The sequence below is a fragment of the Nycticebus coucang genome, chromosome 20 (assembly GCF_027406575.1).
Source record: "Nycticebus coucang isolate mNycCou1 chromosome 20, mNycCou1.pri, whole genome shotgun sequence".
NCBI lineage: Eukaryota > Metazoa > Chordata > Mammalia > Primates > Lorisidae > Nycticebus > Nycticebus coucang.
In genome coordinates, this window is record NC_069799.1 from 15,199,703 (window position 1) to 15,214,858 (window position 15,156).

The following is a 15,156-nucleotide window of genomic DNA, read 5'->3' on the forward strand; positions in this document are numbered from 1 at the left end:
AACATGCCCAAAACCACAGTTCTGTCTATATAAATAAATCAAGGCTTTTGAAGAAAAAGGGAGAGGAAAAAAAAGAAAGGCTTAAATAGACATTTTTAGTTCAAGTTCCTGGAACCTGCCTCAGTTTGAGCAGGTTAAGAGCAGTGAAGCAATTCCCACATCCAGTAACAATTCAAGTCTCCCAATCATGACCTTCACCTTCCCTGAGCTGTCATTATCAAAGAATCATAAATCAATTATCAACCCACTATAAGTAAGTTCCTACCTGCACCAAATCCACTGAAACCATGTAACAGGCTGAGTCCACCACAGGGCACTAGTGCATACCTATGACCCAAACTTGGGTGGAGTGGTGTGAGCATGCTACTAGGCAATGTCTGCCTGTCCCCATCTCCAGCTCAGTGGGGTCCCTATGTGGCTGAAAACAGTCGACTCTATAAACAAACAAAATCCCCTACCACAGGCTACTTTCTTTCTAGGTCTAGACTACTTTCCTCTACTAGCTGGGGAGGGAGAGGCATCTGAGTAGGGGGTTCTCAAAGGGGAAATAATATTATTACTGTCTTGATGCCTGCTAAACCAAAAAGTAGATGGAAACTTCTCAGGATATATTCATTCAAACTATAGAAATGTGCTACTCCATACTAATTATAGGATGATTTATCACACATTCCCTCATGGAATATGTACTAGTGACCAGTTTCCTGCAACAACAGATTCATTTAGAAACTGTATACTGTAGAAGGCAATCTTGTGACTTTTTTCTAGTTGTATATAAAAAAATACAAATCAGTCTGGGAATCAGGCACAGACAGTGGTACAAAAGCATACACAGAAATACCCTATCAAAGAATGTGTCATTTCCTACTGCAGAACTCCTATCTAGATTCTGGTGCTTGGAAACTTCCTGCTGCTTCATTTGTTCAGAGATGTTCTTCATTACACCTCTCTTGTACTCCTACCTCCCCCTGCTCAAATCCAATGACTATAGAACACTTTGAATAGATCCACATGGAACCAAAAGCCCCAGCTTAATTCAGTCACACTCATCAGCACGATGGCTGCTGATTTAATCTGCTCACTCAGCTTTACGTATTTAGGGACTGTGTGGATCTGAATTCAAGCTAGAAGTACCCAACACTTCTGTCTTTTGGAATCTAATCAAAGCTCCAATGTACACCTAAAAGTCCCATGCATAAGAATCTGATTCCAAAAAATGAGATTCAAGGGAAGCCTGGGGAGGGGGCAGGCAGTGCATAGGAGACTGGCCATAGCTAGCTGGGTGCTTCCCTTTCCTAGTCTGTAAATGGAGGGTTCAGCCAGCAGATCTCCTGGGTCCCAGCCAGCTGACATTCAAGCACTCTGTCTTGAAGTCCATTTCTACCTAGGCTTACCAGGCTAGGTTAGACAAAACTTCCTTGCCACTTTGTGCCAATGATTTAAAGTGGTTTTAACATATTTCTGTTTGAGGTTTCCTCCTCTCTCCTCATCCCCTTAAAGACTTTCATTTCACTAGTGCAGACTGCTTGGCCAAATTGACTGGCCTGGTTAAGGAATGGCCTCTGAGTAATCTAGACCAGGGCACATTTGTCTGTTTCTCATTAACAGTGTCAACTAAATAGAAATATAATTCTATTAGTTCTTCTACAGATCTACTTTGAAATGTGAGATTGTTCAAAAATTACATGAGAAAATCACCCATCACCACTAAGTTAAAGACTTGAATATCTGAGTTCTCCAGAGCCTCTAACTCCTACTACAGTCACTGATCCATAACATTTTCCTCTTGGCAGTGGACTCCACACTAGAGCAGCCCGGTCTTGCAGCATGTTTGTGCACCAAAAAGTAGATTTTCAAAGATCCAGGGCTAGTCATCACTGTCACTGCCAGACTCGCTCAACTGCAAGTCATTTCTGAGGGTGTTCATAAGCTGGTTGCTTCCTTGTGGCGGGCTGGTTCCATTGGCAATGGCAGGCCTGCTGTTGTAGGGCTGCTGGTGTGATGGCTGTGGAGAAGAGGCTGGGCCATTGTCCCTGCCTCCACTGCTGGAGCTATCGTCATCACTTCCTGAAGAGCTCTCAGAATCTGAGGAGTTGCTCCCACTGCTGCTCATCTGTTCAATAATGTCAACTTCAGCCCTCAGTTCTCTTTTGATGTCATCCAACTGAGGTTCAGGCGAGGGGTTATCTTTCAAGGGAGAAGTTTTGGATCCAACTGGAGGCTTCATTGGAGCTCTGAATGGCATAGGTGGTGGAGGTGGTGGTGGCTGTGATGGCTGTGGGGTACGAGTGGGCTGCTGTTCCATTCGGGCCTGGATTTTACTGCTCCCCTCAGCTCTTGTTTTCTTCACCTGAAAGCTGCTACTGAGTTTTTCCAGCACATATTCACCAGTATCATGATTAATAATAAGTACACAGTCTTTCTGGTAAGGCCGTTTGTTTCCCTTGAACACAGTCATTGATGGTGTGGATCCAGGGATATGTGGCAATGTAATTGTGACTTCGTCTCCTTTGCCAGCCTGAAGCTCTCCTTCACATGAAGTGTCTATAGATGCTGGCTTAAAGTCATAGCGAATGGTGTGGAAGGAGGCTCGCGGCCGCTTCTCGAAGCTCTCCCCGAGCCGCAGGCAATGTTCTTCGCGGTCTAGCAGTGGGGTCGCGGTCCGGTTCATGGTCCAACAACGGCCTAGCACCGAGAGCGGAGCTCTCCGGGCGCTGCCCCAGCCCAGGCTTCTACTCTGTCATTTTTATATCCTAAATTATATTTCACCATTTGTTTCTTGAGGCTGATATGGATTTCTTTCACCAAATGGATTATGTGAATAATGCTGCAATAAATATGTGTGCCAATAGCTCTTTATTAGAACATATAGGTGATGTTTATATATCGGTCCTACATTTTTTTCAGTATGTATTTTATGTATATTCAAAATAACAACAATAAGTTATAGTTTTCTAACAAATAAGCCCTTACATTATTATTTCATACTCTTTACTTTTTGTGACCATTTTGACTTAAAGCATATTTTACGAAATAAGACACGTTTTGCCTCAAAATATATTGTCTCTGGCTGGGCACTCCTGCCATATGTCTATAATGCTATCAGTCTGTGAGGCTGAGATGAGAGGATGCCTTGAGCTCAGGAGTTGGAGACCACTCAGAACAAGAGCAGCACCCCATGTCTACCAGAAATAGAAGATAAAATTACCTGAATATCATTGCAGGCACCTGTAGTGCCAGCTAGTCAGAAGGCTGATTCAGGAGGATTGCTTGAACCTAGAAGTTTCAGGTTACTGTGAGCTAGGCTGATGCCATGGCACTCTAGCCTGGGCCATAGAGTGAGACTCTGTTTTAACACACGCGTGGGTATATTACATACAGACACACGTGCACACATTTATGTACATATCTCCTTGTAATAATCTCCCTTGCACTCATTTGATTAATATTTGAATTAAATATATTTCTTGTTCTTTTCTTTTGTTTTTTTTTGAGACAGTCTGAAGCTGTCACCCTGGGTAGAGTGCCATGGCATCATACCTTACAGCAGCTTCCAAATTTTGTCTCAAGGGATCCTCTTGCCTCAGTTTTTCTATTCTTAGTAGAGACAGGGTCTCGCTTTTTGCTGAAGCTGGTCTCGACCCATGAGCTCAAGCTATCCACCTGCCTTGGCCTCCCAGAGTGCTGGGATTACAGCGTGAGCCACTGCACCTGGCCAAATACCTTTCTGTCCTGTCATTTTTAATTCCATGTTTGTCATTGCATGTAAGATGAGTATCAAATATGGAGTTGGATTTTGATTTTTTAAAATACCTATCTTTACTCATTTTATTTTATTTTATGTTTTTGAGACAGAGTCTCACTTTATTGTCCCCAGTATTGTTCCATGGCTTCATAGCTCAAAGCAACCTCAACTTCCTGGGCTGAAGCAATCCTTTTTCTCAGCCTCTGGAGTTGCTTGTACTACAGGCGCTAGCCAGGTATTTTCTCATAGATAGGGTCTCTCTCACTTGTTCAGGCTTGTCTTGAACCCAGGAGCTCAAGAAATCTACCCACCTTGGATCCCAAGAGTCCTGGGATTGAAGGTGTGAGCTACCATGCCTGGCCTCCCTATTTTTATTTAATGTCTGTCCTTTCTTTTTGAAGTGTAGTCCATAAATTTGTATGTAATTTTTTTTTTTTTAACTGAGCCTCAAGCTGTCACCCTGAGTAGAATGCCATGGTATCATCATAGCTCATGGCAACCTTCAGCTCTTAGTTTCAAGCAATCTTCTTGTCTCAGTTTTTCTATTTTTAGTACAGACAGGGTCTCAGTTTTGCTCAGGCTGATTTGGAACTGAGGAGCTCAAGCAATCCACCTGCCTCAGCCTGTAAGAGTGCTAGGATTACATGCATGAGCCAGTTGTGCACATAATTTTTGAAAGAGAAGAAATTACTGTCAATTATTTATATAACTTTTGAAAGAGAAGGGCTTACTGTTGACAATTTTTTTTTTTTTTTACATCTGTACTGGATTTTGTTATTGATGTCGACAATTACATATTGTTATATTATAAATATAGACTCATTACCAGAAGTTTACTGCAGACTTTCTTTTTTTTTGAGACAGAGTCTCACTATGTTGCCTTGTGTAAGGTACTGTGGTGTCATAGCTCACAGCAACCTCAAACTCTTGGGCTCAAACAATCCTCTTGCCTCAGATTTTCTATTTTTAGTACTGATGGTGTCTTCCTCTTGCTCATGCTGGTCTCAAACCTGTGAACTTAAGCAATCCACCCCCGTCGACCTTCCTGAGTGGCAGGATTATAGACATGAGCCACCTCATCTGTCAGCATCTATATACCTTGATAAATATGTCTTTTTCCTTCATTTAGAAGAACAGTTTTGGTGAATATCTTGTATGTGCTTTCAAGTTTCTCTTTTTTGGCATTTTGACTATATCACCAACTCTTTTTTGATGTGGAAGGTTTGTGTTGATTAATCCACTATTAATCTGACAATCACCTTCTTAGCAATAACACATCTATTTTCTTTTGCTGCTTTCAAGATACTCTTCTGTGTGACTCTCTTTTATCACCCTCGGTAGAGTGCCATGGTGTCACTGGTCACAGTAACCTCCAACTCTTGGGCTTAGGTGATTCTCTTGCCTCAGCCTCCTGAGTAGCTGGGACTACAGGCACCTGCCACAACACCTGGCTATTTTTTGTTGCAATTTGGCCAGGGCCGGTTGAAACCCGCCACCCTCAATATATGGGGCTGGCACCCTAACCACTGAACCACCGGCGCCAACCTTGTGTGTGACTTTCAAATCCTTAATCTTCATCTGTCTTTTTATGGGACTCTTTGTTTCTCCTAGCTGAAGTATGGTGATTTTTCTTCATACTTCATACCTTTTTTCTTACATTTGAGACTGCTCAGTCATTTTCATTGTGTTTGGTACTTCATTTTTTAAATTTTACTTAGTTGTCTGTATCATTCCTATTTGATGCACTTAGCACTAATCAGGTAAAGTTTTAGGGTAATTTAGACATCTCTATTTTTTATGGTTAAGTCTAGATTTTTTTTCTTTTTTTGGTTCTATGGGTTATATCTCCCTAACATTTTGTATGTTATAAGCTTTCAGTGATTTGTGAGGATTAGAAAAGCCACTTTTCTTTCTTTCTTTTTTTTTTTTTTTTTTGGCTGGGGCTGGGTCTACCTCTGGCATATGGGCCTGGCGCCCTACTCCCTTGAGCCACAGGGGCTGCCCCAGAAAAGCCACTTCTCACAAACTTTGTGATATGGCTGTATCCTGCAAGACTCTGACACACATTGTAATAAGAAAGGGAGAACTGTACATTCGGACAGTGTTTTGCCTGTGGAAATGTGTGGTTATTTTTTAGTGGAGGTATTTTTCCACATTTCCTAAGAGTTTCTCATCACTTGCTAGACTTGAATCTCTGTGTTACACTGGAGTTTCTCTGCTGCTATAATTATATTTTACCTTTGAATTCAGAATCCACAGTCTGTCTTACACACTATAGCACCATCCTTTTAAGCACTCGCACTGATGAGAGACAGCAACCTTTCTTTGGTAACACCCTCAAGATCAAGAAGGATTAACACACCTGTTACTCTTTTCCTTTTGAGGACAAAGCTTTAATTTAGAAGATTACTTTCATTTTCACCATTCTCTATTAAGATGTCATAAATTCTGTGGTGCGGGTAAATATGACAAAATTTTCTTATTGTTCTCCTTGGCTCTTTCATTATTATTATTGTTGACAATTTTTTCTTTGATTTTAGAAGTATATTTGTGTATATGCTCATACGCACTGTATGAATGTATGTGTGTATGTATGTATCTATTTATTTATTCATTTATTTCAGCCTAAGTAATTGTCACCCTGGGAAGAGTGCTCTGTTGTTATAGCTCACAGCATCTTCAGTCTTCCGGGCAAAAGACATCTTCTTGCCCCAACCTCATGAGTTGCTGGGACTAGAGGCATGTGCCACCGTGCTAGAATAATTTTTCTAATTATCATAGAGTTGTTGGGGGTTCTCATTATTTTTATTTTTTGAGACATAAGCTCAAGCTGTTGCCCTGGGTAAAGTGCCTAAGCATCACAGGTTACAGCAACCTCCAACTCTTGGGCTTAAGCGATTCTCTTGCCACAGCAGGAGTAGCTGGGATTACATTTGCCCACCCCAACGCCCAGCTATTTTTTGGTTGTCATTGATGTTTGGCAGGCTGTGGTTGTTTTCGAACCTTTACATCTCCAGTGTGTGTGACTGGCGCCTTAGTCACTTGAGCTACAGGCGCCGATTCAGATGGGGGTCTCACTTTTGCTCAGGTTGATCTCAAACACCTGTGCTCAAGTGATCCATTCACCTCAGTGTTCCTGAGTTCTAGGATTAAATACATGATCCAATGCCCTGCCTCTACATTATCTCTACAACTTCTGCTTACCTGTTGTGCTGCATATTCTTACCTGGTTTAAAGAATTCCCCCAAATGCAGTGCATACATGCAGCATTTATTTATCTTTAAGACAATTGGTGCCTCTCTACTGTATTATGGCATCTTCCTAATGTTCTTAACATGGTTTGCAGATAAAATGTGCAATGTATATTTACTGGATTATGATAAAAAGCAAGTGGCTAAAATTGTTATTGTTTAAATTTCTTTCAGCTCTATCTAATCATTCTACCTAAGACCATTTGCAAGAGCTGAGCACAAATATTTTATTTCCAGAGATGATTCTGAGCAGACATCAAAGCTGTGGCCCTGAGTATTTAAACTTAACAAATGAATGGGAAGGTGTGTATGAGTGTAAGCAGCAGAAAGTATGTTACAGTGGACATGACTAATGTTTAACAGCTATCCATAGCATAGTTTTTCAATGTATTAAAGGTTTGAATGTCTTCAGACAGTTTTCAAATCTAAATAGACATAAGATGATATATGCCTTAGAGAAAACATTTAAATGTAAAAGGTATGGGAAATCCTCTAAGCTCTGCTCACACATCACAGAACATAAGGTAACAAATACTGGAGAAAAGCAAAACAAATGTAAAGAAGGTAGCCAAGTCTTCCAATCATGCTCAAGACTCCATACTGGAGAGGAACTCAACAAGTATGAAAATGATGGCAAATGTCTAAGGCATAGATCAAAGTACTTTAACCATAAGATTTTGAATACTGAAGAAAAATCCTACAAATATAAGGAATGTGACAAACTTACCAAGAAGTACTCACACATTTACAGCCATAAAAGAATTCATTCCAGAGAGACACACTATGAATGTCAAGACTGTGGCAAAGCCTTTAACCAGTACTCAACCTTCTCTGTACATCAAACAATTCACTCTGGAGAGAAACCCTACAAATGTCAAGAATGTGGAAAAGCCTTTAAACCATACTCAAGCCTTTTGGTACATCATAGAATTCATTCTGGATAGAAACTCTACAAATGTCAAGAATGTGGCAACGCCTTTTACCAGTACTCAAGCCTTTTTGTATGTCTAAGAATTCACTCTGGAAGGAAATCCAACAAATGTCAAGAATATGCCAAAACCTTTGACCAGTCCTCAAGCCTTGCTGTACATAAAAGAATTTGCTTTGGGTTGCAACCATACAGATGCCAAGAATGTGGCAAAGCCTTTAACCTCAAAGGCTTTAACTCAAGCCTTTCTTTACATCATAGAATTCACTCTGGAGAGAAATACTACAAATGTCAAGAATGTGGCAAAGGTGCTGCCTCTGGCTCAAAGGAGTAGGGCACCGGCTTCATATTCTGGAGGTGGTGGGTTCAAACCCAGCCCCGGCCAAAAACTGCAAAAAAATAAAAATAAACAAATGAAAGGAAATAAATATTATCAAAAAAATTAAGAATGTGGCAAAATTGTTTTATTTATTTTTTATTTTTTTGCATTTTTTTCGCAGGGGGCTGGGTTTGAACCCCCCACCTATGGCATATGGGGCTGGAGTCCTACTCCTTTGAGCCACAGGTGCCACCAATGGAAAAACTGTTAACAGTACACAAGTCTTTCTATACATCAAAGAATTCACTCTGGAGAGATACCCTACATAAGTAAAGAATGTGGCAAATCCTTTACTCAAATTCTTCATACCTTTCTGAACAGCAAAGAAAGAATTATGGTTAGAAACCATACAAATGTCAAGAATGTGGCAAAGGCTTTAACTGGTACTCATGACTTTCTGAACATCAAAGAATTTACTCTGGACATAAAACTTACAAATTTAAAAAATGTGTTAAAGCCTTTTAAGATAGGTCAACTACTAGTACACATGAAAGAATTTGTTGTGGAGAGAAATTCTACAAAGGACAAAAATGTGCCAAAGCCCCTAATTCATTTGTGAACCTTTCTAGACATTTATGAATTTATTCTGGAGAGAAACTTTATAAATATGGACAGTGGGCAAACTGTAACTCACATTCAATCCTCACTGTACATAGAAGAAATCACACAGGAAAGAAACCCTCCATATGGAGACTGTGGCAATACCTTTACCTGGTGTTCATAGCATGCTAAGCATAAAATAATTCAAACTGGTGAGAAATTCTACAAATGTAAACAGTATGGCAATGACTTTAACCAGAGCTCAAACCTTTCTACATGTAAGAACATTCATATTGGAGAAAAACCTTACAAATATGAATAATGTGGCAAAGGTTTTCAGTGGCCCTCAGTCTTATTTAACATAAGAGAAATCATAGCAGAGATAAATGGCAACGATGTGAAGATGTGGCAAAGCCTCATTCCAGTAGGCACTGTTTTCTGTACACAACAGATTTCATGTTGTGAAATCTGAAGATTGTGAAGAGATTGTGAAAGATTGTGAAAGACTGTGAAAATGTGAAGAGATTGACAGTGGTTTAATCCTTAAACCATTGTATAAATAAAAAATTTATAACACAGAAATTCCCTACAAATGAGAAGTATCAAATCATATAACCAGTACTCATTTCAGTACATAAACGAATTCATAGAGAAATACTACATATGTTAAGACTGTGACAATATCGGGTGGTGCCTGTGGCTCAGTAAGTAGGGCGCTGGCCCCATATAGCAAGGGTGGTGGGTTCAAACCCAGCCCTGGCCAAATGCAAACAAAAAATAGCCAGGCATTGTGGCAGGTGCGTGTAGTCCCAGATACTGGGGAGGCTAAGGCAAGAGAATCACCTAAGTCCAGGAGTTGGAGGTTGCTTTGACACGGCACTCTACCAAGGGTGATAAAGTGAGTCTATGTCTCCAGAAAAAAAAAGAGTGTGACAGTATTTTTAAATATATCTCGTGCTTTTCCAATCCTAATTTAAATTGAAGAAATACTGTACAAATGTCTGTCCTGTCTCAGAGCCTTAAAGTTGTGTTTATCCTGTAGGTAGGGATAAGGAGAGACTGGGGCAGATGATACTAGGAGATCCTTTGTCCATAGTTTCAGAGGAACAAATTGAGCAGCAGGGACTTCCAAGAAACAAAAGCTGACATTTCAAGAAGGCTTCCCAAAACTGAACTGATGTTTGTTCTACAAACATGAGTCTTAGTGGTAGAGGGGCCACAATGTGGAGATATGGCCAAGGCCACAAAAAAGGGGTCTTTGGAGTGGGCATACAAGTACGATGACAGTAGGCTCAAGTGACCATTTTCATTAACATAGTACAATTTACACCAGTTCTATCATACTCGACAACTACAATGACAAATAATGTCCATTCATTACAGGGATAGAAATTGGAGGACTCTCCATTCTGGAAGGTTTCCCCATTTCCAAGAAATATGAATATTTTACCCCCATACCACTAACTTTGAATTGGAAAATCTGTGTAAGGGGAAACATCTTGCTAATCTCAGAGTTTTCTCCACTTGAAAATGTGCTCCTTCTCTGGAGTGTACAGTCCTTTATAAATTTTTTCCATTTGCACACTTGTATCTACTTATTCTGATCATTTGTTTCACTGTCTTGGTTGTAATAACCGTTCTTTGCCACCTGGAACAAAACAAGGGAACACATACCTCACCTCTGGTCCCCTAATATCTGACATTTTGGTGTTACTATCTGAGAGGAAAATATACATCTTCAACAAGACAAGCTAATGGAACAAGAGACATTCTGAATTCACTCTGCTGCTGGATATTACTTATTACTCCTCCATCTCTTTGGCTGTCTTCACTTCCAGGTAACGTAGCTCCTTACCTGCCCCTGCTTCATCTGCTTTTTTCTTCCTCACCTTGACAATGCACTTCATCTACCAGTTAGTGCTGATATTCAAAAGCTTAAAAAGGGGTCTTAGGCATGATTGCAAGAGGGACTTTACCTAACAATTGCAATCAGTGTAACTGGCTTATTGTACCCTCAATGAATCCCCAACAATAAAAAAAAAAAAAAGAAAATGATTGCAGAGGATGAGCAAAGGAAAACAAAATGGGAGAGAAGTGGATGTGAGACCCTGAACCCACTGCAATGTGCTGCTGGAGGCCTTGAGCCTTTTAAACTCTGGAAGCATCTTGCTAAATCATCATCCCTCCCCCACCTGGTCTCCTGGCCATGGAGGTCTCTAAACAGGTGAGGTCTGCCCAGATGGGCAGGGCTATTTGCTCACAGGGAGGGAGTGCTGTTGTAAACTTAGAGTATGCAGAATGTTTAAACTTTGTTAAAGACTGCAAGATTTGTTCCAGCCCGGATAAGAAGATAAAATATCTCTTTTCTTCTGTCATCTTGGTACGACCAGAAGTATCTGTCTGAGCAACAAGTTTCTTGAGTATTAATCATCACTCCTGAGATTTGTGTGCTGGCCTAATTGGGGTCTTCTCTGACGTCCTGCTCTTGGACTGTTTTTCATGGTCCCATGTTCCATTTGTGTTAAAGATCATAAATACCTTAGAGCAATAAAAGTAAAAAGTAAATCCATCCAATTAATGTAGTTAGTTGAAGAAATAGTTTAGTTAGGAAAATGCAAGTGCAGCAAAGAACCATATCATCCCTGTTTGCCCTTCCCTCATGAGATTTATGATTAAAACAATGGTCTATGAAATAAAAACAGAGCTAGCCTGGAACAGGACACTGCATATGTGTTAAGCCTCAGAAGGAAGAACATGCAGCCTCCTAGCCCAGCTAAACTCTTACATTTTCTCTTTGTTTCTTGTATTTTCATTTTCCTTTGCCCACTCATTTCAACCCAGCCACTGGGAGGGAATCCATAGCATTGTTGAGTCTGGTACCTGATAATAAATAAAGCTATAGGAGAAAAAGAATAAGTGATAGATTGAGATTTTTCTAATCTCAATCAGTTTATGAATGCACATGTATATCCAGCTGGAAGTCTCAAAATTCCTAATATATGGAATAAATATTGTCTAAAATCATATCACCAAAAAAAAAAAAAAAAAAGGGGTCTTAGGCCCCACATGCAGAATGTTAAACCAGATTGTAAGGTACTGATAACCAGAATGGGGATGAGTGGACAGTGAGAGAAAGCCATGCCATAAGCAGATCTTTTGGGGTTTTGGGATGTTCTATTTTGGGTTTATTTTTGAGGCAGAGTCTCAAGCTGTCCCCCTGGGTAGAATGCCATGGCATCACAATTCACAGCAACCTGAAACTCTTGGGCTTAAGCAAATCTCTTGCTTCAGCCTCCAAGTAGCTGGAACTACTGGTGCCCTCCACAATGCCTGACTATTTTTTTTCTTTTTTTGTGTAGTTGTCCTTTTTGTTTAGTAGTCCAACCCTCCAGCTCTGGTCTATGCTGCTTGAGCTATAGAAACTGAGCCCCATTATCAGATCTTCAGAGCAGAAGGAAGATTTTGAAATGGTTACTATCACTAGAGAAGAAGGTTGTCATGCACTGAGTTTCCTTAGAGGCTCAGGCAAGAAGACACCAGGCCTGAGCCCTTCCCAGTATCAGTTCATAAAGTAAGAAATGGCTCAGGAAGAAGCCTGTGCTGGGACTGTGCTCTCTTTATTAGAGAGTTGCAGTGGAAGTGACATTGCCCTCTCCTGGAGACAGGGAATAACATTCACCCTCCCAGTGGTTCTTAACCTGTGGGTCATGACCCCTTTGTAACAATAAAAATACATTGTGACATTAGGAAGGTTGAGAACCACTGTACACCCTGTGAATTCCCTGAACCAGCACTGACCCTCTGAAACTCTCTCAGTCTGATGGACAAACTGCAACTTCAGAACAAGCTCAGCTGGGAAGGCTGAGTGTTGGCAAGCTCACTCTCTCTGTCATAGTAAACAAATTGGTGTGCATAACTTTAGAGCCTCTCTGCTTTCCCTGGACATTCAGGGCCTCTGTTTCCCTCTCCTATATCTCTCTTCAAAATGGAAGGTGAAATACAAACCCTTGTGATTGCTAAAGTCCCTCTGCTCACTGGTTGATGATGTCTTTGTTTAACACTTTTGATGCTTTTTAACTGCCCTAACCCATTGTTTGGATGAAGTCTCCTCTTCAGGCTAGAGACCTAAATCCTTTAAATCCACAGACCTCCTTTCTCATGTCTTTATGAAGAAAAGACTTAACTTGGATGCAATTTTATTTCAAAATAGAAAAAAAAGGAAGAAGAATCCAAAATGTAGAAGTGAAATGTGAAGAAAGTTACAACTATGAAAAACAATGGGTCATAAGGAACTTTAAAGGGTAAGGGAATAATTTTGTCTAGGACCAAAACTGATATAGCAATGTTTGTCCTAAAATAAGTCATGTTTTAATAAGAAAAATTTGGATAAACACAGGGCTTCAGTATGTCAAAAATAGTCTATATAAGGCATGATATTTGCAAAGGTGGATTTATCAACATTTTTGTATGTCAACAAGTTGGTCTAATTAAAAGGGAATCTCTCATTAAAACAACAAAATGGGTTGGGGGCCAAGGCTCAGGCCTGTAATTCTGCCACTCTGGGAGGCAAAGTTGGCTGGAGTGCTTGAACTTATGAGTTCCAGACCAGCCTGACTACAACTGAGATCCCATCTCTAACAAAAATAGAAACCCTGAGGCAAGAGGATTTCTTGAACGTAGGATTTGGAGGTGCTGTGAACTATGATGCCACAGCACTCTACCCAGGTGACAGCTTGAGATTCTGTCTCAAAGAAATAAAAAAAAAAAAAAAGACCACAAAGTGTCCTTTTTGTTATGAGAACTTGTTTAAAACTTCTTCAGGGCGGCACCTGTGGCTCAAGGAGTAGGGTGCCAGTCCCATATGCCAGAGGTGGTGGGTTCAAAACCAGCCCCGGACAAAAACCAAAAAATTAAGTACTAGTAATAATAATAGTAGTAATACCATTATAATAGTAATAATACTATGTCAATTAAGTGATAAATCGTATAAAAAATAAAAATAAAAAAATAAAACCTCTTCGGATTGCTCTGTATATGTTGAAACTGGCAAATAAGTTGCATCAATTATTCAGCATCAATGTTCCACTGTGGAGTGAAAATAAATCTCCCTCTCTGTGTGTTCTTCTGCCTGCCTGCAGCTGCATTTGATTAGTTATGGGTGTTGAGATCAAGATTATGAAGCTGTTATCTCTACTCAAGGTCATCAGTTACTCCTCTGAAACCAAAGGAAGAAAAAAAGGAGTCAACTTTATCCTTTAAAATACCACTCTGTTTTTCTCAACTGCCTCACATTTTCACTCCTTCCTCTGTGTCTTTAATTCACTCTTCACACCTCTTGGATTTTTGTTGCTAACCTAAGATGACAGAACATGTACATGTAACTTCTGCCACACTTGAACAACAACATATTTTTTTCTTACACAAATGTGTACTCTGGCCACACTACACCCTTTCTGGTTGTGGGACAAACTGGGGACTCCATGCCCTTATTGCTGCCCTTTTTGAGTTCTGACATTCTTAGTCTAATAAAGTGTTTGCACTAGATTTTTCACCTACTGCAGCACTGTGGTCTTTTATAAACCTGCAGCCTTGCTCTTCTCTTAGCTTTACAAAAGCTCTCAGTAGCCACCCCTCAACTGGAGGCAAATGGTCTGTGATAAACCTCTTCACAGACTCCTTATCCAGGAAGACATTCCAGACTCCTCTCAGGTTGAATCAATGGGCACCCCTTTCACTGTGGTCACTGGTAAGAATCATAGCAGAAGGGACATCATCTGAGAAAGAGGACTGGGTGAAGCAAGGGCTAAACAGAGGTGCCCAAACACTGGTAGGTATGACGCTTAGGTATTGAGGGTAGAAAGTGGTTAGAAACTTGGTAACAGATGCCTCCTGCACCTGGATTCTGACCTTGTGATTTTGGGTGGGAAAATGCAGGGCCTGGAGAACTCTGGCCACCTGAGATAGGCACAGCATCGTGCACAGGTATTACTTTATCCATGACAATTATGCCTTTCTGGACAGAAACAATTAGCCACAATGATTATAGGGATGCCTTGTCTAATGGGTAGTCTACCCTCTCTTCTCTACTTGTGCAAAGCTATGGGTCAAGACTTTGTAACAAATGCCAGGGCTGCATATTTAGTGCATCATACTGCACTCTTTTCTGTGATTACACAACTGGCTCTGTAGCAAGAGTGACCAGACAGCCAGAACACAAATTCTTTCTGAAATCTCTTACGTGCTGGATTGGAGAAAAAGACATGCCTCACAGGTTCCTTCAGATGCTTAATTTCTTTGTTGTCTTGCTAAGGAT

The 15,156-nt window shown here is 40.5% G+C and overlaps 2 protein-coding genes across 3 annotated transcripts in view; one reads left to right on the top strand and one right to left on the bottom strand.

Annotated features, from left to right (window-relative positions):
- The window catches only part of LOC128572943 (zinc finger protein 678-like), a 37,790-nt gene extending 27,001 nt beyond the window's left edge, over positions 1 to 10,789 (top strand). For both annotated transcript variants that reach the window (XR_008376278.1, XM_053573096.1), the window contains one exon: positions 7,171 to 10,789. Coding sequence is in view for 1 of the 2 variants with exons in the window: in XM_053573096.1 (XP_053429071.1) it covers positions 7,437 to 7,940 (504 nt within the window). In the remaining variant the exon portion in view is untranslated. The remainder of the gene's footprint in view (positions 1 to 7,170) is intronic.
- On the bottom strand, positions 1,770 to 2,726 carry LOC128572938 (ELL-associated factor 1-like). The gene has a single exon (XM_053573093.1). It carries the CDS (start codon positions 2,669 to 2,671, stop codon positions 1,868 to 1,870), a length of 804 nt encoding a protein of 267 aa, XP_053429068.1. The 5' UTR covers positions 2,672 to 2,726; the 3' UTR covers positions 1,770 to 1,867.
- Positions 10,790 to 15,156: the final 4,367 nt, after the last annotated feature.